This window comes from Eurypyga helias, unplaced genomic scaffold (assembly GCF_000690775.1).
Source record: "Eurypyga helias isolate BGI_N326 unplaced genomic scaffold, ASM69077v1 scaffold39427, whole genome shotgun sequence".
Classification (NCBI taxonomy): Eukaryota; Metazoa; Chordata; class Aves; order Eurypygiformes; family Eurypygidae; genus Eurypyga; species Eurypyga helias.
In genome coordinates this window covers 1-25,496 of record NW_010264394.1, presented here as the reverse complement: position 1 = coordinate 25,496, position 25,496 = coordinate 1, and the positions used below count along the sequence as shown (strand labels likewise).

Genomic DNA, 25,496 nt, shown 5'->3' with positions numbered 1-25,496 from the left:
AGAGGCACCCACGCACCCCCCGCCGTTCTGTGCGGGCCGCCGGGCGAGGGCTGCGCGGTGGCTCCGGCCGACCCTGAAGAGGAGCGGTCAGCCCCGGCGGGAGGGACGGAGGAGCAGCCCTTAACCATTCAGCTCCTCAATGATTTCGAACAACTGCTCTGTGTTGCCACGCCGAGCTGCGGAGTTCGTTCTCCCGCACACTGAGAGGATCCTACAGGTGCCCCCAAGGAGAGCATCTAGTTGCTGTGGTAGCGGTGAGGTGTGTAAGGGAGGAAGAGTATAAGTGCCCAGGAGATCAAGCCTTGCTTATCCTGCAGAAACAAAATTCTCAGGAAATCATCTGCTTATATAGATGGGTCAGCTAAACGCCACGCTTCTGGGTAGCAAGATCACTACTGTAGATCATTTTACTGGCAGATGCGGATCAGTTGTGGGACTTCGTAAGCAACAAAAGCATTTTCTTGGTAATAAAAGTGATGTCTACATTTAGATGATTTACTGTTTTCCTTGTGTGCCACCTTTTCCCTGAGGTCTTTAATTTGAAGCATTTCTTTCCTTTTCTCTTAGACTAATTTGTATATCACAGAACGGTTTGGGTTGGAAGGGAACTAGTTCCAACCCCCCTGCCACGGGCAGGGACACCTTCCACTAGACCAGGTTGCTCAAAGCCTCATCCAGCCTGGCCTTGAAGACATAAAGGTATAAGCTGGCATGTGTCCCAGAAAGTAACAAACAAAACTCAGATCCTCTTAGATAAAACACAGTATGTGTTTATTGAAATTTTTCAAGAGAAAGAAGCAATATATATATTATCATTGTTAAACAAACAAGTGATAACCACAAAACACTTTCAACATTTCATTAATCAAAACTTTATGTCTACACCTGGCAAAATATATACCACTCTGTTTTAGCTATTAACATGGAATATTAGTATTTTTAAAGAAACATCAAGTGTCCTTGAAACCATATTAAAAATATGTTATCCTTCATAAGTTTAAAGTGATAGCCACACACGTGCTGACTCGTTTGCGTGTTGTCAAGATGTTTCCAAATTTAAACTGATGTACATTATAATTTATTATTTTCAGGATCAAAATAAAGATTGTGGTAATCTCCTCAGCAGCTGATATATATCCATTTCAAATATAATTTAGGCAGAGTAGCATTTTACTTTATGAAAAGAATACTTTTTCAGATTATGTCTTTCTCAACAACTTAATAAACACAAAATCATTACCTCCATCTACATGGAATTTCAGTGAGAAAATGCATGCTTCACATGTAAGATGGAGATAAAACCACACAGATTTCCTCTAAGCTCTAAAGAGTTAGCTAAAATGGCAATATTGCAGGACTATGTCAGTAAACTACTAGTTTTGCCAGCTTTCATCTGCATTTCATTCATTTGCCAGTATTTTGATTCAGTTAGCTAAACAAAGGCGGAGAGACTGGAAAAGTGTTAGTTTTTTCTTGATAGATGTGTCTCCATAAGGACATTCTCGAGCACAGCAAAGTTCATCAGGAACAAGGGAAACAGATAAAATAGCCTTGATAGCCAAACTGTATCAACCATACCTCCGCATATGTATGAAGTTTAAAAATCGGAGTGACATGGATTTTATAGATAAGTGTGGCAGACTCGATCTACGTGATCCTGTGTATCTATTTTCCCTTTACAGAAATTATGAATAATATGGTTCTAAAAAAAAAAAAACTAAGAACAAAAAACCAAACAACCCCAGCCTGCCAGATTCATGCCTTTAAAGGCCCCTACAGCAGGACCTAAGTCTTCAAGAAGAGAAACAAAATTTATGTCAAATTCCAGTTCCAGAGAAGAGATAAACACCATGTCCGTAATAAATAAATAAATAGATTAATAAATAAAATCAGCGTGCATTCCTCTAATTTTTATTTTTTTAAACAGTAGTTCATCAATGTACATATTTTTTGTGCTGTATTTTAAAATAATGTATAAATTTTTCATCTACAGCTCCTTTCACTTTGCTAGAATTCAGACATAAATACAAAGTAAAGGCATTAACATTTTTAGTCCTTTATAAAACTTCAGTTTTTCCTTAAAAAATACAGAAATATGCTAGAGAAACCCAATGTGTATGAATGGAAGTAACAATTTCCTTATTCCTATTAGAAGGATCAAGTATTTTGGCTAATTTTGAAAACAGGGAAAAAAAATGTTTTGGTGATTCAAATACTTTCAAACCAAATTCTTCCATTTTTAGCTTATATTAAACTTTGTTGTTTAAAATAACTTCTGAATCAAAATGCATATCCAACCTTTATGAATGCAGGTCAGAGAGTTCAATACCATCCCCAGACATTTGAAGCACATCTTTGATGATATAAAGCACTCAAGGTGCGAGTGACATCAGGTAAAAGAGAGTAGGATTGCAGCGTCTTAACCAAACATTGTTAGCAGAAGATTTTCTTTTGTTGGAATGATATAGCAGAAAAAATTGTCAGATCATTGGGCTGAATGTCACCAAACAAAGGATCCTGTGATCAGAGGCCACCTCTTCTTTCAGCGGTTTACACCGTAGCCCCACCTGAAAAATGAAGATTGGACATTCAGCATTTCCACCATGGATGCCCTTTGCCAGTTCTGATTTTTTTTTGCTCCTGTCCTTTTGAGGCAGCAGGTGAGAACCTCGTATCCCCAGAGATGTATAGACAGCCTTCCCCATCTGTCTCACTCCCTGTTTCCAAAGCGCTGTAGGATCACTGACCTGATGCTTTAGTTACACCCCGGCAATAGAAACAGGAAAATAAGTGACTGTCAGACCCTGAGGGCACTAACAGCCTTCATGGCCCCAGCTGGCCTGCCCTGGGACATTCTGGGCCATGATCCAGATGGATGTCCCCTGCCCAAACCTTCCCTCAGCGCCCAGCCAGCAGCAGCTGCCCCAGAGCTCGCTATGGCAGCCCCAGGCTGGGGCTTTCTGAAGTGCCAGAGGATCCCAGATCTCTCAGAAATGCCTATGAAGCTTTGCCACACACCTCCTGCGTTTCCCAAATGTCATAGTTGTTAGTCCCATTATGGAGCAAATAACACAAATTAGAGGTTTACATGGACCTCTGTGGCAGCTAAAGACCAGGGCCAGGCTGTTCCCGAGGAGCTGGGAGCTGAGGGCAGCTGCAGGGAGTCACCTCCTAGGCAGTGGGCACGCACAGAGGGACAGTGATGGCAAACTGGATTGCAAACTGGCCCATTGGATAGGCCAGCCATTGTCAGATGAAGACAAGGCAACTGGCCTACCCAAGGCGAAGACAGGAAACCCATCCAGCCACCCGGGCTCATGGCCAGGGCAGGTGTGCCAAAGATGTGGCACAAGCCAGGGCAGGAGACCCACCCAGGCCCGAGCTGAAACGGGGGCCCTGGCCAGAGGCTACATGGGGATGCCCAAGGCCAGGTTGATCTGGGCCACGTAGACGGCCTTGCACACACAGGGCCATGACAGTCAGTCATCTCTGTGGTGGCAGAGACCTCACGTCATGTAATTCCCTACATAAAGTGAAGTACATCCATCTTCTGCCCACATTATGGCTTCCTATACTTGTCCCTGATGAAGAACGTTTGTTAACAGTATCTCTTACAGACCAGTGAGGTTGTTTAGGATGAGATTCTGAAATGCCCTCATCCCTGACCTATTTCTGCCCCCACTGAAATAGTCTGTAAAATTCCCATCTGGTCCAGTGCTAAATCAACTTGGAAAGCTGGAAGCCTATTTGGTCTTACCATGTGGTTTGAAACAAAGTCTCTTGTTCTTATAAGCAGAGTAGGCCGCTATTGATCCAACAACTAGTATTACAAAGGCAGAAATTATAGGAGATGTAACTCCAGCAATTAATCCTGAATCTGTGGAAAAAGAGAGAGATTGTTTCAGAGGCACTGAAATGGTTTGACTTCAGCATATTCTCTCCTAAGGTGTGCTTTTGCCACACTATGAGAATTGTTTGATGAAGCAGTGGAAATTCATTAAGTAGAATTAAGCAGAAGACTAGAAATTATGTTACATTAAAATGTGTCTTAAATACTAATTTAGTATATGTACTACTTTTACAAGGCTAACATTTTCTTACTACTTTTTGATGATCGAAAACAAATTATAGAAGAAATCATTTACTATACCCGTGTTTCCTCCATGATTGAAATGATGCTCCTCTTCTCCTGGAATAGAGGGTGAAGTGTCATCAAGAAATATTTTTCATCTTGTTTTGAGAACAAAGTCTTTACTCATCAAAGTGTGATTTGGTACTGAAGGTGAAAGGGGCTGCTCAGCACGACTGTGAGAGAGGAACTCCCCTCCCACGCCTGACAGAGAGCTGCGCTGTCCAGAGGAATAACTGTCCGTCCTCCTGAACCTTTGTTCTTGGAGAAGAATATTATCTTCTGAAAAAAGGATAATACTTAGCAGTCTACATCAGGCTGATTTCACAGGGAGTAGGAGGCCACTATACTCTGGCTACTCTCTACTGCCAGAAAATCAGATGATTTATCAATAATTTAAGCCAAGATCATAGGCCTGGTGCACCTACTTCCAGTTCTCAGCAGAAGCCCCTGGCTTTGGGATTGTCCTAAATGAATTCAAAGGGATTAGTACTGCAGGGTTCTGACATATGCCAGAACATTACAAAATGTTTAGGAATACGTTTAGGAATATGTTTTAGGAATAAGTTTGAGCTTCAGACTCAAAGCCATGGTTTGTGAAGAAAAATAACTACACTAAATAAAAATAGCAGTCTTGACTTACACCTCTAGTGACAAACAGATTATGGCTAAAGCAGAACCAGTCAGCTCCGAGTTACCAGTATTAGGTAGAAGCTGCACAGAGAATGGGCAGATCCTACCTGTTATGTGCGGTGGTAAAGGCTTCCCATCAAGGAGATCTGAGTCAGCAAAACCTCCTGCAGGATAAAGATCAGGATTTCCGTTGTAAAATTATCTGATCCATGGTAACCTCTTCAGTTCCCTTGTCCAGTCTTTTGGTAATGTCCAAGGGAGGGGTGAGGGACCTTTGAAATCTCAGCTTTGACATGGCAGATGGGTCAGGTGTCTTGCACTGAATGGTCACCTATTCATATTCACATGGAAGCTGAATTACTAAAACTGTTGGTGTTTACCCATTCTGCATCTGTATTGGCACCTGTGGGATGTGGGAGCTTGAGCTCTCGATACCACAAATCCTGATATGATATGGACATTTCAAATCCTAGCAGTTCCTGGAGGAGGAAGTCAGTGGGTCCTTTCCAGAAAAGACTCCAGAAAGACCTGTCCACGGCTCACCATTACAATCATACCAGAAGTAAATATGGGATACATGGTGGTAGCTGGGATAGATGTGCTACTTGCGCTTTTCGTGGGTGTCTGGGACCACACTCAAAAGCAATACAGGTTTACATCCATCTCCCCAGTCCCATCTGTTGTATGCCCCAGGGTCATCTCGGATGCACATCTCAGTATGGATTTGAACATGGGCATATCCATGCCCTGTTGCTAGATGTCAAATTTGAACCTCACCATGGTTCAGTGTATTCATACGCAAAAAATGAAAAGGCAAACAAGATGAGCGTTAGTCTCATGCCACTAAGGAGTCAAGGTCCCACATTTTGGGCAGACAGAAAAACTTTATGGTACCAACACTAAAACTCAGGAGATCTTTCCAAACACTGAACTAGGAACAGTGATTACAAAAGGGGAAGGGGTTATAAAAATTTCAATAAACAATTAAGAGAGTGAACTGTTCTAAATGTCTGCTCTGAACAGCTCATAGTGCTAGGAGAAAATATTCTTACCAGAATTACTGTAGCTTCCCGGTCGTGGTGGAAGAGGTGGGTATAAAGGTTTTCTTGGGATGTCACCTATTGATAATTAATATTGTTAGATGGTTGGACAGGCAAAATTGTAAGCTCTAAAGAAAGAGTACGTTAGCCTGAGATATTTTTACCTATTTCTAATTTGTCATCTAGTGAATCAAGAAAAGGACCTTGTCACTAGTTAAAAAGTCTCAAGCACTATATCAACAAATAGCTAGCTACTAAAACTGATTAGAAAGTGTCAAGGGAATATTTTCAAAATTAAAATGAGAGAAGAATTCACAAAAATGTTGAAAGTGTTCATGTATTTCTGGCAAGTGCTAACACTGCTTAATGCTGACAGCTGGGAGGTACAGCGTGTTACTGTAGGTGTCAGCGGTGCGGTTATGGACAGCCGACAGAGAAGTTGGTGTTCTTGGCTGGGTAGGAGGCAACAAGTTACCTCTGTGCCATCAGCAGGCATTACTAAAAGCTGGAGATTAGTTTCACCTAACAGATGCTGAATTAATCTAAGTCATGATGAACTTTCTACTCTTGAACAGTACAAAATGAACTCAGATTTCAACTTTGATGTTTAGGACTTTGTGCTGGTATTTGGGCTTAATTTTTGCCAAAGTATTAGGAAGAGATGCATTGGATAGAGCTGGAGATCTGATGATTTATAGCAGTTTCCAAACTGCACATACAGTGCTGGAGTAGCAAGAGCTGACTCAGATCAAGATCTACCAAAATTAATGCCCAGGGCTGATGCTCTGCATCTATAGAGTAGGTCCCTCTTGCCGTCCTTTCTCCAAGCAGTTCAGTCCCATATTCAACAGTTCTCATAGCCAGACAATGAATTTAGTGCTGAATAAATCAAAATTGGGTCACAGAAATAAATACCTATTCCCCTTCTTCTCCTTAAATCTTTCTTTCACCTTCAATACATGCCAGATGTCTTTTATCATGTTTTGTTCTTGCCTAGCTGCTAAATATAATGCTCCTATGTGGGAGTAATGTTTAGGTACTGATTCAGCAAATTATTTAGATACATGCTTAACTTTAGGCGAGTTTAGCGTACTGCAGTCAGTGGATTTTAGGCAGAGTCTTAAAGCTGTGCTGAATCAGACTTTGCCTGATTAATTCTATTTAGCAGAAGAGACTTGTTCCGTTCCAGACCTGTGTGTAACGAACTAAGACTCACCATGGCACAAAAGCAGAAAACTACCAATCCCATTTTTCATTTCTATTATGATGCGGCACTTATCCAGTCTTCTCTAGGCATAAGAAGATACATTCTATGGCATAGCTAGTGAAAAAATAAGGTCTTCAGAACTATTGATAATGAGGTACATATCATTAATCCCATTATAACATGTATGAATGGCAGTTAAGAACCTGAACTGAAAATTGAGCAAATAAATTAAAATTGCAGAAAACATTATTTGCCATTCTCTGAATGGAAAGGTGGGTTTTAGTGAAGATGCTTAAGCTATTCATTGATAATCTAATCAACATACTAACCCCATCCTCTCATAAAAATACCCATTAATAACTTGCAGGAGTGGAACAATTAGTACAGGTAGCAGGAAGTGCCAGTATGAACATGGGAATTATAAACAAAATTAGATTCATCTTTAAAAAGTGTGGGCTAACATGTCATTCACACACAGGCATGAAATGCCATGGGGGAACCTGGAAATGCAGAAAGCCCTGGAAATGGGAAAGAATAATATAAAAGTTATGATTCTCTAAGACTGAAACATGAGGAAACCAGACCACTGCGACTGGAGTCATAATTCAGAGGTTCTGTACAACAGGCTAAGAAGTAGTTTTTCTTTTGTGTAGCCTTGATTCAAGTGGAATTTTAGTCTGTGATTCAACACTACTTGCATTTTAGATAATTTCAGTGCACAAAAACCTTTCTAGAGTACTTCTCATCCTTGGTACAGCTCTAAACACACTAAAAAAAATGTGGTGCAAAAAATTCCCAAAGTCAAGGATTTCATATGTCTACACAGCTCAGCACAGTATGGTGAACGCTTTTGTCTTGTCTGTATCTTGTCGATCAGTGCTAATTTCTGAAACATTCCTTCCTACATTTCTGATCTGGGATCAGCAGAGCTACAAGCTCACATCTCTCTCTATCCACTGTTATCTCTTTTCACAAATTAGGCCAATTTCAGAAAAAGACTACAGAAAACCCCAACCACTATATTTGAGAAAAGAGGGTACTCACCCCCACCAAGAGCATCTCCTAAATGCAGGTCATTGTCTAAAGATAAAAAGGCGGAAGAGGCAGAGAAGTGAGTTACACACAATTCCTGAGGGAAGTGAGATGCTGGTTTTAATAGAAAATGTACGACTGACAAGCAACTTTTTCAGGTGAGTCCCACAAATTCATGCAAGGTATTACACTTCTCTTGAAAACTGTTACAGAATTTAATACTTGCCCACACAATAATTGACAAATGATAAAGTATTTTCTACCCCAAATATGAAAGATTTATTCCTGTTTTAACTAAATTCAGAATAAATCTCATAATGGAATCAAGATCAATGCCTCTGTAATATATTTGCAAGTTCATAAATAAAATTAACTATGTTAAGATATTAAAATGTATCTATTTTTAAAATATACTTACTAACATTTATGTCTGTGGTTAAAAAGTGGTATATGCATGTTTGGCTCAAGTGTGATTTGTTGAACTGCAATCACTAAATACCCATTTCATGAAGAAATACTGGGAAGTAATAAACCTACTTAGGGAGAGAGAATTGCATCAACTCATTTATGTAAGGGTCATGGTGACATAAAAGCTTTTTGCTTCAGGTGATCATAGGCGCCTGCCTGAGGTTGAGTAACAGTCTGTCTTTCTCTGGCTGAGCTGTGAAAGTTTTTAAACGTACCTGAATGACTGCACATGCATGTTATACAGTGAATCAGCACTGTATACATGTCTCACTGCACCTGGGATGGAATTTTCCTTCCAACAAACACTTTGCCAATGAGCTGCAGATGCATAAACAAGAGGAGCTCCATTTCCAACAGGCAGGTGTGGATATGAGTGTGTGGGTGATATTTTAGTGTGTGTACTGAATGATGGTGAGCTCTGAAAGGTCACTGAGTAACAGGCAGAATTAAATTAGATTGATGTCATAACTCCAAGGAACCCTTTCTTGCTTTTTTAAAAATATGGAGTGCTGGAACGAATCAGAAAGGACAGCAAAACATACCTAAGTTTTGATACCGATGCTTATTGACACAGAAAATCAGATGGACACCAAATATAGGTTTTTTTCTTCATTATAATTGTGTCAGAATTCCCAAACCCCAGGAAAATCTATCCAAATGCATCGCTTTGCAAAAGTCTGCCTTCATGTCTTCTTCATATCCAGGGGGAATGGGAACCTGCTTTTGCACAGTATCTAGTCTTATTTGTGTAACAATTCAGAAATGCTTTGATGTCACCAGGAAATTTGACAGGAAAATAATGAAATTCATGCTTTGGTTTGTTCTTGTCAAGCCATGTGTTGATCCTGTCTGTGTCTGGCCAGCAGAGATTTGCATTTCAAAAATACCTCTGTATGTCAAAGTCTAGCACTGTAAGAAGCATTAAGTTGCAAACTGGATTCAATTTATTATTGAGATGAAGAATTCAGGTAAAATTCAGCGTTCCACTCTGAAGGGTTCATGCAGAGATTTGTTGCAGAAATGCTAAGGTTGATATGAATGAAATAGCAATGGAAATGCATGTGTCTCTGAGAACCAGAAGAAACTGCAGAGCAAAGGGTTAAAAGAACAGATGATAAAGGTCACCATTCCCAGCAGTAAAATTCAGGAATGTGTTGTTTCTGTCAAAACCTGCCCTCTGATGACAGCACAGGTGACTTGTCAGCAGAGCAAAAGCAGAAGGACACTAAAGCCAAAGGTTGCAGCGTATCACCTATTCCATTAATTTTCCCATTCACCCACCATGAAAACAGACTGTAGACATAGTCTGCGTACCCCAAGCAAGCAGAACCAGGCAGTGGGCAGCAACCTGGCCCAGGGTTCAGAGGTGCTGAAGTAAGCAAGATTATGAGGCAAAGAACGCCTCCCTAATAGCCAATGGCTCCAGAAGGATATAAAGGATCTGTACATAAACTAGCTTGTAATTTCTGATCAAGAAGAACCGCAGAGACAGGTTAAGGACTCAATAGCTGGTGTACCTTGTCCTGTGTTGCACACGATGCTCATCAGACCATCTGAGCGCACACATCTTGGTGCTCGTGAGTATGTGGGTTTGAGTGCACCGCTGAATTAAATCAATGGCAGGATGAATGTGAGTGGGTGAAATCAAGTTATTTAGAGACTTTGTAAATAAACATCACCTTCTCCTTCCATTAAGTTTTATGTTGAACTTTGTTACACTAGATGGGAGGTGCCTATAGAAGACTTTCAACTCAGGCAGAGGTTTCTGTGTGGGATGTGATGCCCAGAGGACATGGCCTGCACAGTAATTGGCCCCAGCTCAACCAAAATCATCATCTCAGCCAAGCCTAATTTCTTCATGATACTGGCTGAATGACACATAGAGGAAACCCTGAGGTTAAGATGAAGCATCAGGCAGATGCTAGCACAGAACTTTTGTATCACCTTTCTGCGCATCATTCCAAATCCAGTAATTGATCTTTTAACACTGTCTTTTTAAAATTATTTTTAGTTGCTTTTAAACTCTCTGCAGTCCAATGCTGAAAGAGCTACCAAAATGGTCTGGAAAACATGGAGTTCTTCATTCCCAAGAAATAGTGAAGTTGATTCAGGTAGGGCAGATAATCATCTCACAGTCATATGTCTGACAGATTTAGGAGTCCCTAAAAATCAAATTCCTTTCACCTGGCTGAGGCAGGTTCACTGTAGTTATTTGGCATCCCTAAGTTACCTGTAAATATGACTGAGGACAGAGTCTTTTAGGGCAAGATTCGAGTAACCTACTCAAAATGTCTATATTAGGATGAGTACAAATCCACATTTAGAGTGATATGAACCACCCTCAGACTCCACAGACTACAAAGGAACTCAGCACAGTTAGCTAAGTGGAGGGCAGTAGCTTAGCAGTACTTTACAACAGACACTTCCAATCTACGGCAAACACAGGATTTCTTTGCAGAATGAAGTGGGACAGAAGAATGTCACCATTAAAGGATTTAGTAGCTACCACATTTTCAAAACACTGCCTTGTTTATTGGAAGAGCAAGCCAGAGAATCGTGGAAAATGTAACTGCTTTCGTGTACCTAAAGACTTATTGCAATGTTTATCCAGAAAAAGACTAGAAATTGTGGTGTGGGCTAATGTTATCCAGCACTTCCTGATTCAAGCATTTTGTTTGATAGCCAGGAATTTCTTTCAGTGTAGTTTAGTTGAAAAATCTCTAAGTTATCATAAAATGTTCCATCATAAATGCATGTGTAGCTTTGTTGTTTGGGGGTTGGGTTTTTTCAACAATAACAAGTGTTCATTGGAAATCATCATTTGTCATCCTCAGGACTACAGCTATAACCTTTTGGTTCTCTCTGCTGTTCAGAGCCTTTTTTCCTTTCTGACACAGGTCTTTGTAGCAATCAGTACTAGATGATATTAAGTAAATGCATGGGCAGAAGAAAGAACACCCAAATTCCTTCTGATTCGTTTCCAGTTCCATTATCAAGCATCATGAATATTAATGCTAAAAGATAATGAAAAAAAAAAAAGTAGAAGAAGGTTTACCCATTTTTAGCAACATTTACCCATGGTTATACTCCCCAGGGAGTTCAATACAGGCTGGAAAAGCATGAAGATCTTCAGGAAATAAAATGCCATCAGTGGCCAGTCATGCTCGAAAACCTTACTGGAGGCAGTGAAGACATGCAATCGTCAATTGCCCAAAATAGATTTACTTTGCATAAAGAAGACATCTCGTATTCACACCAATGATCTCAGCCATGATGCATTAGCAAATGTCATCAAGAATCTCATGGGAGACAGTGTCTACAGTTTTCTATCTAAAGTCAGTTACGACCCGTTGTCTTCATTACTCACTCAGTACAGGCCTTGTCGGTCTTCTTATCACTGTAGGCCTCCTGGTAATTATGTCGTCTGTGGGACACAATGACATACCAGTAAACAATAACAACTTAAACTTTTTCAACTTATCAAAAGAAAGTATCTGCAAATCTAGAAAGCTGCATTCAATAAATCTTTACGTATCATGACAGAAGCTAAAAATTAAGGCCTATTGTCAAAGTCATTATTCTTTTGCTTGTTTCAAAGAAAATGTTAATTTTACAACAGACACATTGAAATGTAGCATTTCTCAATTCTGTATATTTTTAAGTACTAGCCACTTCTTATTCCTTTTCCTCAAGGAAAAGGACCTAAGATTTATCATTGGGTCTAAATGCTATGATAAAATAAGGATAGGAGATTTACCTACCTGGGTGATCAAGAGCATCAGCTAAATCAAAATCACGTTGACCTAGAAGGAAGGTGACAGGAGGAAAGAGACTAAGTCAGTGGGCAGGTTTCCATGACCTCCAGGTTTGAGGGCTCTGGATGAAGCCAGAACGTCAGTAAGAGACAGAAGAAAACCCTGTACAAACAGGAGCAGGCATGGAGCGAGCTGTCAGCAGTCATCCCTGAGCCGTGCAGTCCTGAATGACCACGAGAGATGGGCTCATTTAATTCAAAGAAGCCATCCATTCAGGTAGCGCAAAGAGAAGCTGCTCTCTCCCGTTATCTACGTTTAGCCGCTGTGCACACATGCCTTTGAAGAACGCAGGCTGCCTGTTACAGGGCACAAGGGCTACTGCCAGGAGATGGCTGAAAGCAGCATTCTGCACGGCCCTTGCACACCAGAATCATTAAGTGAGAACTTTTAATATCTTCATTATCGTTTTACTAGCTCAGCTTCAGAGAGCAGCTTTACTGGCAAGCCTGCTTTGTGATCACTTGTAACATGAATCAACTTTTTTTTAATTCTTCCTGTAACATGAGCCAGCAGTAGAAGATATAACGGTGTGTTTACCTAATTTAGTTTCCACCGTACCTTAAAAAATCTGAAAGGGGAGAACAGAACCCCTCCTGTCCTGTCATAGGTGACAATGATGTCATTAAATGTCACAGCAGAGCAATCAGCATCCTGACCTTTGATGTTAGCAGCTAAATAAAACTGGAAAATGTTTAAAATGTATAAACCGAAGCATACGACTTTGAACCAAACAAACAGTTATTCATGCGAGTTTTTCTTTCCACTGTCTACAATCTGCTACTTTCAATACACAGCCTTCATGATAACACCTCTTGGCAGAGTACGTACCCAGTAGTTTTCATCCAGACTGAAACTTGACCATCCTTGTGTTTGCACACCAAATACAAGATCAGCCGATCCGCCTGCACAAACCCACAAAAAGTCACGGTGTGCCATGGCTTCCCTAAGCAGAAACGTTTTACTGTGCTCTGTCAAGTCAGCCTCTTGATCTGCATCTGTTTATTATCCTGTCCAAAAGCCTTAATACCTAACTCTTTGGTGAAGTGTTTTCCTTGGTGAGTCTTGAACACCTCACAGCAAGAAAGGCATCATTGTTCAAGCAGGGAAACTGAGGAACAGGGAGAGGCCCTCAAATGTTCTCCAGCACAACAGCACTCCGAGTTCAGCTCAGCCCTCTCTTCTCGACAGGTGCTGTCCGTCTTCAAGGCATTCTTCACATTAATCGCTGTTCCTGAATAATAGCTCTCGTCTGTGTCAAAGAGCTCCCGGAAAGATTAATTACCAGTGGTAAAACACTGTGTGATCCTCAGATAAAAATCAGCACAGGAGCATAGAATAGAAATGTTATGATTCCCATGAGGATCTTCACATAAGTCTGTGAACTTAATTAGAGCTAATGTCTGACGGAAAAGATAAAACGAGGCTGGAATGCAAAATAGTGAAAGGCTAAAAAAGTGAAAAGCAAAACTGTCCATATAAAATATTATGGCAAACCTGTTCTTGGAAGGGAAAAGCAGATAACAACATAAGGCTTTCCCGTTAATATTATTAGAGTACCATCTTATCTCCTATCATTTGAACCAATCTTGGAGTGTCACCTCATCTGACCACCTCTCCTTCCCCTGCCCTGGCTGCTCAGCCAACCTAGCTAAGTCCAGTAACCCTTGGACTGGGTCCTTAGATGGATAATATTCCAAGACTCTGACAGATTGTTGTTTTTATATGAATCCATTAAAATATATAAATACTTAAAATTGATAAATGTTCCTCAGAAGGTATTCCCTGCCAGAGCCCTGAGGACATCAGCAGCCTTCACGGACCGGGATGCTCTGCCTGTGAGCTGTGACAACCATGCTGCTGCCCAGCCATGGGACCAGTTGGTCCCGATGCAGACCCCACACCTACAGTCTGACATCCTGGCATTGCCTCATCTTATATGGTCAAATTATAGTTTTCTGCAGCATTTCTTCAGTGCCAGCAATAGGAGCAACTTAACTTTAACTGTCCTTTGATGCTGTCCGCTGGACAACCCGTCATTCTTTGTCAGTGTCTGAGCCCTGCTGCTGCAGGGTACTGCGGGCAGCGCTCAAACCATTTCTCAGCAGTGAGTCACCAGAAACAATTCTGTAACACCAAAGAGCTGTTGGCCAAATCAGCTCCTTCATTACAGGCCCCGACGCGCAGGAGCTAATGATATGGAAAACAACTACCGAGGTCCCAGTATGGTAAAGAGAATGTTACCAAATCATCTTGTGAAGGAAGACTGAAAAACTTCAGATGTAATATTTCTTTGAAGTGAGGGAAAAGAAAAAATAACGGAAGGAGGAATCTAATCAAAAGAGGTTCTGGAATTCAAACAAGAGAATGCAGATGCTTTCAATTGCGTGAGAACTAAAGTAAAACAGCAGACCGAGACAGTCACTAACATCTGCCTTTCTCCTGGACAACACCGACCTTTCTCCTGTCGTATGTCTGTTCTGCTGTTGAAAAAGTGGGAAAATATGAGGGGTGTTCTTTTGGGACAGCAAGGGAGAAATAGAAAACAACTTCAGAAATTTTAAGAAGAGAAAAAAGAAGCCTAAAAATCCCCTGCAGAAATTATTCAGGTTTTTTTAAATTATTTCTCATGATAGACCTAGTAATAAACAGGCACCAATGCAGAATGACTGATAGGGAGTAGGACAGGAATCTACACTGAAACCTCTTTGGCTGTGTAAACATAAACCTTGACAGATGGGCAGATTGTGTGTAGACATCTGTGCAGCGTGGTAAATGATATTCCAATAAACCAAAAGATTGCTTGGACTTCCATCCCAACTTCCTCCGATAATAACATCAAATGACCGCAAGGGGTAAGATTTTGTGGACCAGAATTTTAAATGCTCATTACCATTTCTGAGACTGCACCTAGACATTTTAAGAATCTAATCTGGGAGGATAACAGATGGTTAAATAGCTGAACAGCCCAGATTTCATCTGCAAAATGGTGGGTCTAAAAGCAAAAACACAGAGACTCGGAGAATATTTAGCTCAATAGGAACTGCAGTCACTTCAGGGCACTCTGAAGATAAATGACAATGGAAATAAATTAGTCAAGCTTCTTCACAGAACAAACAGACTGCAATAAATTAATTTTCCACATATAAAAATGGCCTTTTTTTTGGACCAGCTTCTGTAATAGAAACAGCTGGGAATATACTGATGAAAATGAGAATGAAATAAATTTTAGTGATGAGAAGACAGCTCTGTTCCTTTGGGGTGTTTTATTTGGTTGGGGTTTTAAGTGTGTGTGTTTTGTTGTTGTTTGGTTTGGTTGTTTTTTTTTTTTAAACCTGGATAAAGTTATGAAGAGATCTAGCTGTGCAGGAGGTATTAGCTCAGAGTTATCTATCTCTGTTATTACTGCTTTGGGCTAGTATGCCATTTCTTGGCATCACTTCTAGCCTTTCTTCTGGGAGTATCCCAGTTTTTACATAGCAATAAAATTATCATAATAGTGTTTTTTGCTGGGTGGTCTACAATGAGTCATGACAGAGGACTTGAGAAAATGCTTCTAAGCTCCCGCCTGACGCCAGCGAGGCACGCAGTCCTTATCTGCCAAGGAGAAAACGTTAAGCTAAGGAAGCAAGCCATCCAGGTGGATGCACGGTTTGTATCGTGAAAGGACCTGTTTTAGTTACGTTCATACTAACGGCTGAAGCACAGTGAACTACACCAACAGTAGGGCTTCGGCTGGGATGTAATTCCCTCATCTCCACCCAGCGCAGGTAGCCGTGCCGGTAGAACTCAGTATGAACACAGCTTGTGGCCATTGAAATGACGCACATTTAAATAAGACAGCATGGATGTTGATACGTGAGAGTCAGGTTATGCGGCAAACCAAATTAACTTCTCAAGCATTTAATATGCATAGTCTAGTATTAAAAATTAAGCTAAGATCCATGAGGAAATGTGTCTTTGTGTGTATATAAATGTGTGTGGACATACATCTTAAATGCATACATGTACATTTAGGTGTTAGATAAACCCTTTTATCATTAATATGATTAAATTAATGGGCTTCGAGTGCATTGCTAGCAGTCATATGATTGAGATGAGATTACCTGCGTTACAAATAAATTAGAAGCAACTCATTTAGCCATGTGAGCTAGTCAGAAGGGGAAAATAAGTTGATTTTACATTATTTAAAAATGAGAAAAAATGTATTACTTCAGTGTAAATTAGAATTGGTTTGTGAATACAATGAGCTTAAAACATTAAAGCTGGCAGAGAGTGAAGAAGAAGCGGGTGACTCATAAATGAGAACAAAAGTTTTCAAAAAAGGAACAATATGTAACTGAAATCTCTCATGGGACCCATTTTATGTTCTTTTTAGCTGAAATGGTAAGTTATTCTTTCTATAGATTATTTCTGACGATTATACAATCATGAGATAGATTTCCCCAGTGATGAGAAAATAGAATGTATTCTCCCAGGTATGCGATTCAGAACATACCCGTTTACAGGTGCAACTTTATTCAGGAAGCAATTAAGTTTATTTAAAGGAAATTACTCATGTAAGAAAAGTTGTGGGAGGACATAAAGGTTTACGCCCCAGAGTGGACACTTGGGACAAGATCTCAATGAGCAGGTACTATTTCTTTGATGTAATGCTGTCATGATCCATATTTCCTGATGAGGTTACTGTAGCATTTTTTTCCACCATGGCCCTTTCGTTCTATAAACAATGATTGCCATTACAACCCCTTGATGCTGGGGTGGAAAATGAGTATGCTTTAAAATCTGTAATTAAGAACTAAGTTCCAGTCCACAGACCACAGCACATGGACCTGATTATTGGCTTCATGTTTTTTTCTAGGCCACTTCTGTTTATAGTTTGAATTCAAGGAAAATTAAAAGATCTCCCTCACTTATTCATATAAGAACACATTTGAATAATTACCAGCAAATAAGATGCAGTAATAAAGCAAGAATGGCAGTACTTCTTTAGGTCTATGCAGCCTGGTCTCATCAGACATGAAAGACAAAACTTCTAGTTCGATGGTATTTGTTTTGCTGTGGACAAACAACAGCCGTTCAAAGGTAGCAGCTGATTTTTATGAAGTGATGTGCCCTACAAACATAAAATAAAACGTATATAATTTTCTGATTTTTGCTGCAGAATGAGTGCAGAAGAAGCTGCTGTGTGCTGCAGAATAACAGGCAGAGCAAAGGAGTTGGGATCCCCAATGAAGCAGCACAGTATATCTGCACATCTTACTGAAACTCAGATTTTCAGCTTTGTGTCACAGGGAAGCAGAGCTTAGGCCACGGCCTGGGCTGTTCAGCCAAAACTTAGAATCATAGAATCCTAGAATGACATGGGTTGGAAGGGACCTTAAAAATCATCTAGTTCCAACCCCCTGCCATGGGCAGGGACACCTTCCACTAGACCAGGTTGCTCAAAACCTTCTCCAGCCTGGCCTTGAAGACAGCCAGGAATGTGGCATCCAAAACTTCTCTGGGTGAGAGAAAGCTTCTCTCCATCCCTGTGTAGTTCATGAAGCTGTCAGCCCTTTTCAGCCATTTGGTCTGAGGGTGTCAGGCTTACTGAGGGTCACACTACATGGGAACTGTACACGTAGATAGGCTCAAGCAAGAGACCTGTACGAGTCTCACAGAGTGTCTTTTAATGTTCCCTATGCCACCTGCATCCCAAGTACACTGGTAAAATACATGCAAAATACCTTTAGCTCTTCAATCTGGGTAGCACAGATCTCAGTGGTGCTATCCTCTAATTAACACTGAGTTGAATTTGTTTCAGAAATTCTGTTGTATAACTAATCCTTTGCCTCCTGAAGTCACAGGAGCCCATTGGCATAATTATTTATATTGCTTCCCAGAGGGTTAGTAATACTGCCAAATCAAAGTGTATGATCAGGGCATTGCATACACATTCTTTGCTTGTGTGTTTAAGATGCTGGACAGCAAAGCCTGCCTCTGCTCCATCTCATGCCATTAAGAAAGTGTTTTCTGGAAAAGAATAGTGCTGGGAAGAGTTGCTGGACCTCAGCAAGCAGGTCTGTTCAGCAACAAAGTCTCTGTGGAGTCTCAGGGGCCACCTCCCTTCCCATTTGGACTAAATGAGAAAAGCAATTAGGTTCCCTTTGCAGAGCTGAGGACGCCTCTGCACATGCCACCGGAGTGCGCAGAGAAACCTCTCTGAACGACCCTGGGCAAAGGGTGGTGGAGCATCCATTGGCATGTGAACTTCAGAAGCAGGAGACTCAGGAGAGGATGTGGCAGCTTAGCCATCAGAGGGAACAGAAACCAAGAGTCTTGGCATGCAGAGTGCTCTGGAAATCTGGGTTGGATTTCTGAACAAAGAGCCAGCCATTTTTTTGTTACTGCTATGCTCGGGAAACAAAATGGTCTGCAGAGTCTTTGTGAATAGAAATATTTGACTCATATCTCAATTTCTGCTCCTTGCAGATGGCAATCTTCAAGGTAGAGTTGCATTTTTGATGTGGTACAGATTGTGATCCGGGAGGCTTTGTTGCTGTTAACTCAGGATTGTTCCCTGTATGGAGTGTTCATCCCTGGCTCCTCCAACACCGATGTTATAAGACCTGGGACTTAAGGAAGGACTTTGCTTAAGTTTGTCTGACCTCTGTTTTCATTTAATCTGGAGCACGGTTGCCCTTTGAAAATATATTACTGTGACTTAGCATCTTAAATAAATTCCTCGGGAATTAAAAAACACATTGATGACAGGCAAAGCTTATACAGTGGAAGAGGGACTGTTATATTTTCATAACTCATTCATGCTCTTTCTTTCAATTGGAATGGCCTATTTTCCTTCATGAGATATTGTACTTCAAAGCAGATTTTAGATAGTATTTTCCCATAACATTTATAGATGTCAGCCCCCCTGTGGAAAAGAAGGAAGACTGATCAAAACAATCTGAATCTCCTCTAACCATGAAGAAAAATGCCACAGAAAGGCATGTTTTTATCGCTCTTTAATCTTGAAAGAATTACGACATTTATTTTTTCTTTATTACCTTCAATTGGATGGGAAGGGATTGGCAATCGCTGATGCAAATACGGGAAAAACACATTCCAAACCGGGCAGTTTGGGCACTGTTACCAGTCTAACAGTGTAGCAGTACTTTTTGAAAAGTGAACCCAACAAGGTGAGTAACCACGCTGGTTTTCGTCTCTTCCCAAGCTCTGATGTTGCAACAGCCCTGCTGTTCTTGGCGTTTCAGCCAGTACCGGTATGTCTACCTATCAAGCTGCCATCACACACTTGGATGATAGCGCTGACATGCCCGCAGATGATAGCAGCTTTGGTATTAGGAGTGAAATGGCTTTGGCGCCCAGCAACAAGAGAATTCATTGTCTGATGCAGCCCTGCTGATACCGTGAGTGCTTCGGCACGTACACAGGGACCGCACATGGGGCAACAGCAAGGACTGGAGCTTGATGGAGCAGTATAAGAAACACAGGACTGTGTTTTTCATCTCTCCCATTCTGTCTTTTAACTCCAGTGAAAGCTACATTATTCACAAAACTAAGTCAAATAGTGACTCAAATCCAGGTCTGTAATTTTCTCCCCATAAAGTACCTAGCTAATTAACTGAGAATACAACTAGCTTTGAGCCAACAGCTTTGCAAGCCGTAGCTGGACACTGGTCCCTGGTGTACTGGCTGGCAAAAATACTGTTCCTCTTACCTGCACAGCATGCAGTACTCGATGCAGTACAGTTAACATGTGTCTTAAACATCATCAACCTTTGCGCTGTCTTTGTTACTGACTAACCATGTCATCAGAGAGCTGGTCTTACAGACCACAGGTATGTAGAATATAGCTACACTGGGAACCTGAGGAGCCTTTCTGAGCAGTCAGGTCTGAGTGAGAGCCTCAGCTGCTTTCCAGCTCCGTACAGCAGAGAGCCCTCAGGTTGCAGGGTTTCCCCTCTGCAGGTATGCACACAGGTGTACGGCCCAAATGGGACCTACTGTACGTTTCAAAAAATGGTGTATGGCCCAAATGGGACCTACAGTATGTTCCACACAGGTGCATGATCTCAGTTACTGGGGGACCAGGATCTAAGCTGTGTCTTACCACATCCTAGGTGGGCAGTGTAGACACAGCCGAAGGTGAATTACCACAGGTCAGCTGAGCCGCAGTGACATGGAACATCAGCATGAACGTTGGTGGAAGAAGTCTCCATGAAGTTTCTTTCATTTGGGTTGGGCTAAAAGCCACTCAGGCAATTAGTACTTGCAGCTCAACTTACATGTGAGACCTCACGTAAGCTGCCTAAGCTTGGAAATAACAAAAGCCAAAGGGTGTAGCTACAAGTACGGATGACTGCGGTAAGCATGTAAGTTTTTAAACTATGTCAGGTCTCACTTTCCTTGTGCAGTGTGGTCCTTGGCTATGCCACGCTTTTGTTGAGATGTGTCCATCAAGATATCCCAGCCAACTAACTGAAGACAACTGGACGTAAAGGAAATGGTAGATGGTAAGGGGTGTGATGTGAGCTGGCTAGGCCACAGTGGCATGGTAGTTTCTAGGAGCGATCACAGATGGTTACAGCTTAGATAAGGATTAAGGCTGCTTATAAAAAGCTGAAACATGCCATAGACATTCCTGTCACAAGTACTTAGACCAGCTTTTCACCAGCATGGCCAAGCCTTTCTCATGTCATTTCTTGATTAGGACTGAGAAGTGGTTCCTGTAAATATCCCCTTAAACATGGTAAATACTTTGATGACAAAATTCAGTGGCTATTGCCATAGATTTAAAATACTTAATTTTGTTTTTCAAAGTGGACCAAATAGATTCCACAGTCATTAGACCACGACCAAAGCCCAAAGCAGCTTTCGGCAATGACTTCGTCCCCAAAGCAGGGCCTGAGCTGGCTCTAAATTACTACATATGTAAAGCAAGAACGGTTCGGCCGACTTTCCTTGTAATTAAAGTGATAGAGTATATGGCTTGCCCATGCTCAGATTGTTTGAACAGAAATATTCAACATAAGACAGTCCTCCAGAACAAGAAAGCCTGCATACCAGTGATGAGAAACCATGTGAATCATCGCGGCTCACAACATACTACGGGGCAGGCCAGCACAGTCCCGCTGCTCTGCTGTTTCTATGCCACAAGACTTGCTAAATACCTCCAAATAACTCCTCATTTGTTACAAAGGAACTATGGCACTCATTTAAGGCAAGTTTTTTTTTTACTGTGCATGACTGCAAGATCACCCAGGGATGCCATTTAAGTTAGGGGTGGTGGGAGGATGAGCAGCAGCAGCAATTCTGAAACTAGTGGTTAATGATTGATTTCTTCCTGTAGTCAAACGCTGCTCTACAAGTTTCCAAAGTAATGTTAATACACGAAAAAGAAAAGGTTACAAGTACACCACATGGTAGATACACACAGGAATGATCCTGTTCCTGAAGAGGGCCTACAAGAAAGCTGGGGGGGAACTTTTTACAAGGGCCTGTAGTGACAGGATGAAGGGTAATGGGTTTAAATTGAAAGTGTGGAGGTTTAGGTTGGATATCAGGAAGAAGTTCTTCACAGAGAGGGTGGTGAGGCACTGGAACAGGTTGCCCAGAGAAGCTGTGGATGCCCCATCCCTGGAAGTGTCCAAGGCCAGGCTGGATGAGGCTTTGAGCAACCTGGTCTAGTGGAAGGGGTCCCTGCCCATGGCAGGGGGGGTGGAACTAGATGGTCTTTAAGGTCCCTTCCAACCCAAACCATTCTGTGATTCTATTTGGTTTGATATAAAAAAGAAGTGTTAAAGAATGCTTTATTAAAACAAAATTATGTTAGAAATTCTAACAGAGACTCAATGTGAAAGGACTACATTTTCCCAACTACTATTAATTTGTCAAAAAAGCTGTACAAAATGTATTCAATTCTTCAGTAATCCTGCCTGTAAAAAAACATATGTATGCTTGTGTGTGTATTTTACATATTCAGTAATATGTTGGCTAAGGTAAATAAATCATTAATTTATAATTATTAAAGCATGAGCACTGATACTAAAGCATAAGCATCTTTAAAATGAACAAGAATTTGATTTTACAATATAACTAATGTGGTTCAAAATATCAATAACAAATAAAAGTTCTAAAAACATGAAGTTAGTATTTGACTAAGGATCTCTTTGGAAACTTTAAGCTCCCCTGGAAGCCATCATTTTACAGCTTCTGTTTAAAAAGTTTATACTCAAGTCCAAACTTGTGAATAATTTTAGGGGAGCAGCACTAGAGAGAAAGTAAGAAATTATAACAAGCAAACCCCAACTAGCACAGTTATTATGAGCAAACATCCAAAAGATATTTATCTCTCTAGAAATGGCAGAAGTACTTATCTAAACACTCCTGAATGTTTCTCATCGAACAGTAGCAACAAAAATAACGCCGGCAAGTATTTCTAAATAAATAAGCATGTTTGTTTAGGGATTGGGGTTTAGGGTGGAGTAGTGGGGGGTTTTCCCCATTTTTAATAATCATGCCCTAGAAATAAGCCAAGGCAAAGGTCACTTACCTCTTACATGGACTAGAAGAAAGCCAAGGCACAAAAGAAGGATACTTCTGAATTTCCCCATGGTCTTCTACACAGCACCTTGATTGCACTGGTTGTGTTTTTCCCCAGCAATGACGGTAGATGTTGCAACTGCAGTGCCGAGGTTGGAGGGAGACGCTTGGAATCAGTGGCTCTGTCCAGAAAGTTCCCTCACCATCACACTCAAGCACCGAGGAAGAGAGAGAAGTCCTTAAAAACCTCTTCTAGTACAAGGCAGGTAACCAAAGCAGACGACCCCACCACGGCCAAGCGGTGAGCAGCACCGCCACCCCCCCTCTAAGAAATCTATTTATTGCCCCGGCAGGGAGCGTGGAGAGCCGGGGAACCTGCGGCAGCACCCAATGAGGAGGGAGCCAGCGCACCCTGAACGTACCTCCTCCCTGGAGGGAAAGCCAACCTGTTTGACATCCTCGCCTTCAAAGCAGGGTGTGGTGCTTTGGGAGCTCAAGTAGCCTCTGAGAGGAGACTGGCCTGTGCCAAAGCGTACTTGAAAGGAAATCTCCCAGATGTACTCTGCCCTCAGAGCACTGCTTCCCTGCTCAGTTTTTGCCTGAGCAATAGCTGCTGATAAAGGCGATCCTGCCAGAGTCCTGACCGCTAACTAGAGGGAAGTGGAGGCCAAGAATCTGCTTTGCAGAGACTTAGGAATTGTCTACAGAGGGATGACAAAACCCCCTAATTTTATAAAATTAAAATGTCGGGCTACTGAACTGAAGCATGCTCAGCTCCCCGACTGATGCTTTTCTTCACAAGGTAAACATTGCCTGTCATGATTTTTTCCATTCATCTAGACATACGTTTAAATATAAATATCTATCCATATCCTAAATGGAGAGAGACCTCAGATAGTGCTGAGCATGAGAACACGAAGCTTTGGACAGTGAACAAAAAACATGTATCCACAGACAGCATTAAAATCACTGATGTGATTTAAGTCCAGTTTTGTCATTTGTCATAGCCTCTCTCCAGCAAACACGTATGCCAGCACGCTTGTCCGCTGAACTGGACTGACACCGTCACGCTGGCACCTGGTGCCAGCAAGGAGACGGGTGTGCGTGCTCCCTTTTGCTGGGGGGTAAGATGCAGGCATTTTGGCTGGGGCAGCAAATACACTCAGGGCTCTGCTACCACAAATGCCTGACCCGTACGCTCGTGGCGTTCCTGCGTGATTCAGTCTGATGTGGGGCACAGGCTGGCCCCAGGTGCATTTCTGCCGAGTTACCTAGAACATACGATACAGTGCGTGCACTGAATTCATGCTTTCATGCTAACAACAAAAAATTGATGCAATGACATAAACTGGACCGATAGAACCCAGTGATATTGGATCTTCAAGAAGCTTGATGTTCAGGTAGGTCAGCTCCCCCTCCCCCACCAGATTTGAACCAGCAGAATGGTTTATAAAGGCCTGTCTTATTGTATCACATGGTTTAACTATTTTTAAGCCAGCAATAGACACCTTCAAGTTCAAAATATGTGTCATCATTCCCCGTGTCAGGGCCAATTGCTCAATCTCAGCAGAGTTAAGGACATTTAGGTTTAAGAGGTGAATTTGTCAGACAGTTGAAACAAGAATTATATCATGATATGAACAATCTCATAAGCCCACTGATTATTTTTTTTTCCAGACTAACAAAAGCAGGCACACAGGCTAATCTTTGTATCAGTGATGAATTTGCCTGAAGGGAATAGGAAAGTTAGCAAGTCCCAGGCAAGTCTCAACAGCAGTTACAAATGTTCATTTGCTTTACTTCAAAACAGTAAGTGAAGTCTTCCCAAATGCACCGTCTTGCCTGTCTGCTGATACTAGTTCATTTACTGAACATTCCCAAATTAAGTTCAGAGATGATGCACCCCTTGTGTAGTTCTTCTGAAGCCAGCTACTGCTCTGCCTAGCTAAACAGAAACAATACGAAGGTGGCACAGGAAGGAGTAGACCTAGCGTTGGAGCCACGAGGTCTCAAATACTTATCGCCTGTCTGTTCTTGGGAGCATTGCAGGAACTTCTCAATCTCAGCTCCCTCCATCAAAGCCATGCAAATGCTTGCCCAAGATATCAAGTAAACTATTATATACTTAAAGCAAATATCAGGTCTTACACCTGACCATAAGTTGTAGTTTTATCTCTTGAGAAATCATTGACCCATCTTTTTCTAAAGGGAAAACAAAGTTCTGCCTAATATTCACCTGACAAAGTGGACGACTTGCCTCGTTTTTTTACTTGTTCTTTCAAGAAAAAAAAAAACCCATATATTTAAGAAATAGCAAATGGGTGGAGGAATGGGGCCGATGTGTCTGTCTGTTCTCGACACCTTATACTTTTAGCCCATCAGGCCTCTTTCTTTCAGATGAGACAAGCTAAGAGAGAAAAGGACCATCATGACTCAGTGCAGTTGCAGCATCATCCTGTGGGCAGGCAGAGGATAGACATTGCTCTCTTTGGCTCAGGTGACCTGCTGTGAGTCTATCAGAGATGAAAGAAACAAGTTATATACTAGAGCTTATAGAGAAAGCCACTACAGTATCATAGAATCACAGAATGGTTTGGGTTGGAAGGGACCTTAAAGATCATCTAGTTCCA

At 41.5% G+C, this 25,496-nt stretch overlaps 1 protein-coding gene across 1 annotated transcript; it reads right to left on the bottom strand.

The window, feature by feature from the left end:
- Positions 1-3,757: 3,757 nt before the first annotated feature.
- Positions 3,758-22,937, bottom strand: LOC104503872 (glycoprotein Xg-like; the record flags this gene model as incomplete). The annotated part of the gene is made up of 8 exons (XM_010156376.1): positions 22,877-22,937; positions 12,271-12,312; positions 11,877-11,933; positions 8,054-8,089; positions 5,815-5,880; positions 4,870-4,926; positions 4,151-4,189; positions 3,758-3,877 (listed from the first exon to the last, which is right to left on the bottom strand). Coding segments are annotated over exons 1-8 (478 nt in total), but the record flags the coding sequence as incomplete, so codon positions are not given.
- Positions 22,938-25,496: the final 2,559 nt, after the last annotated feature.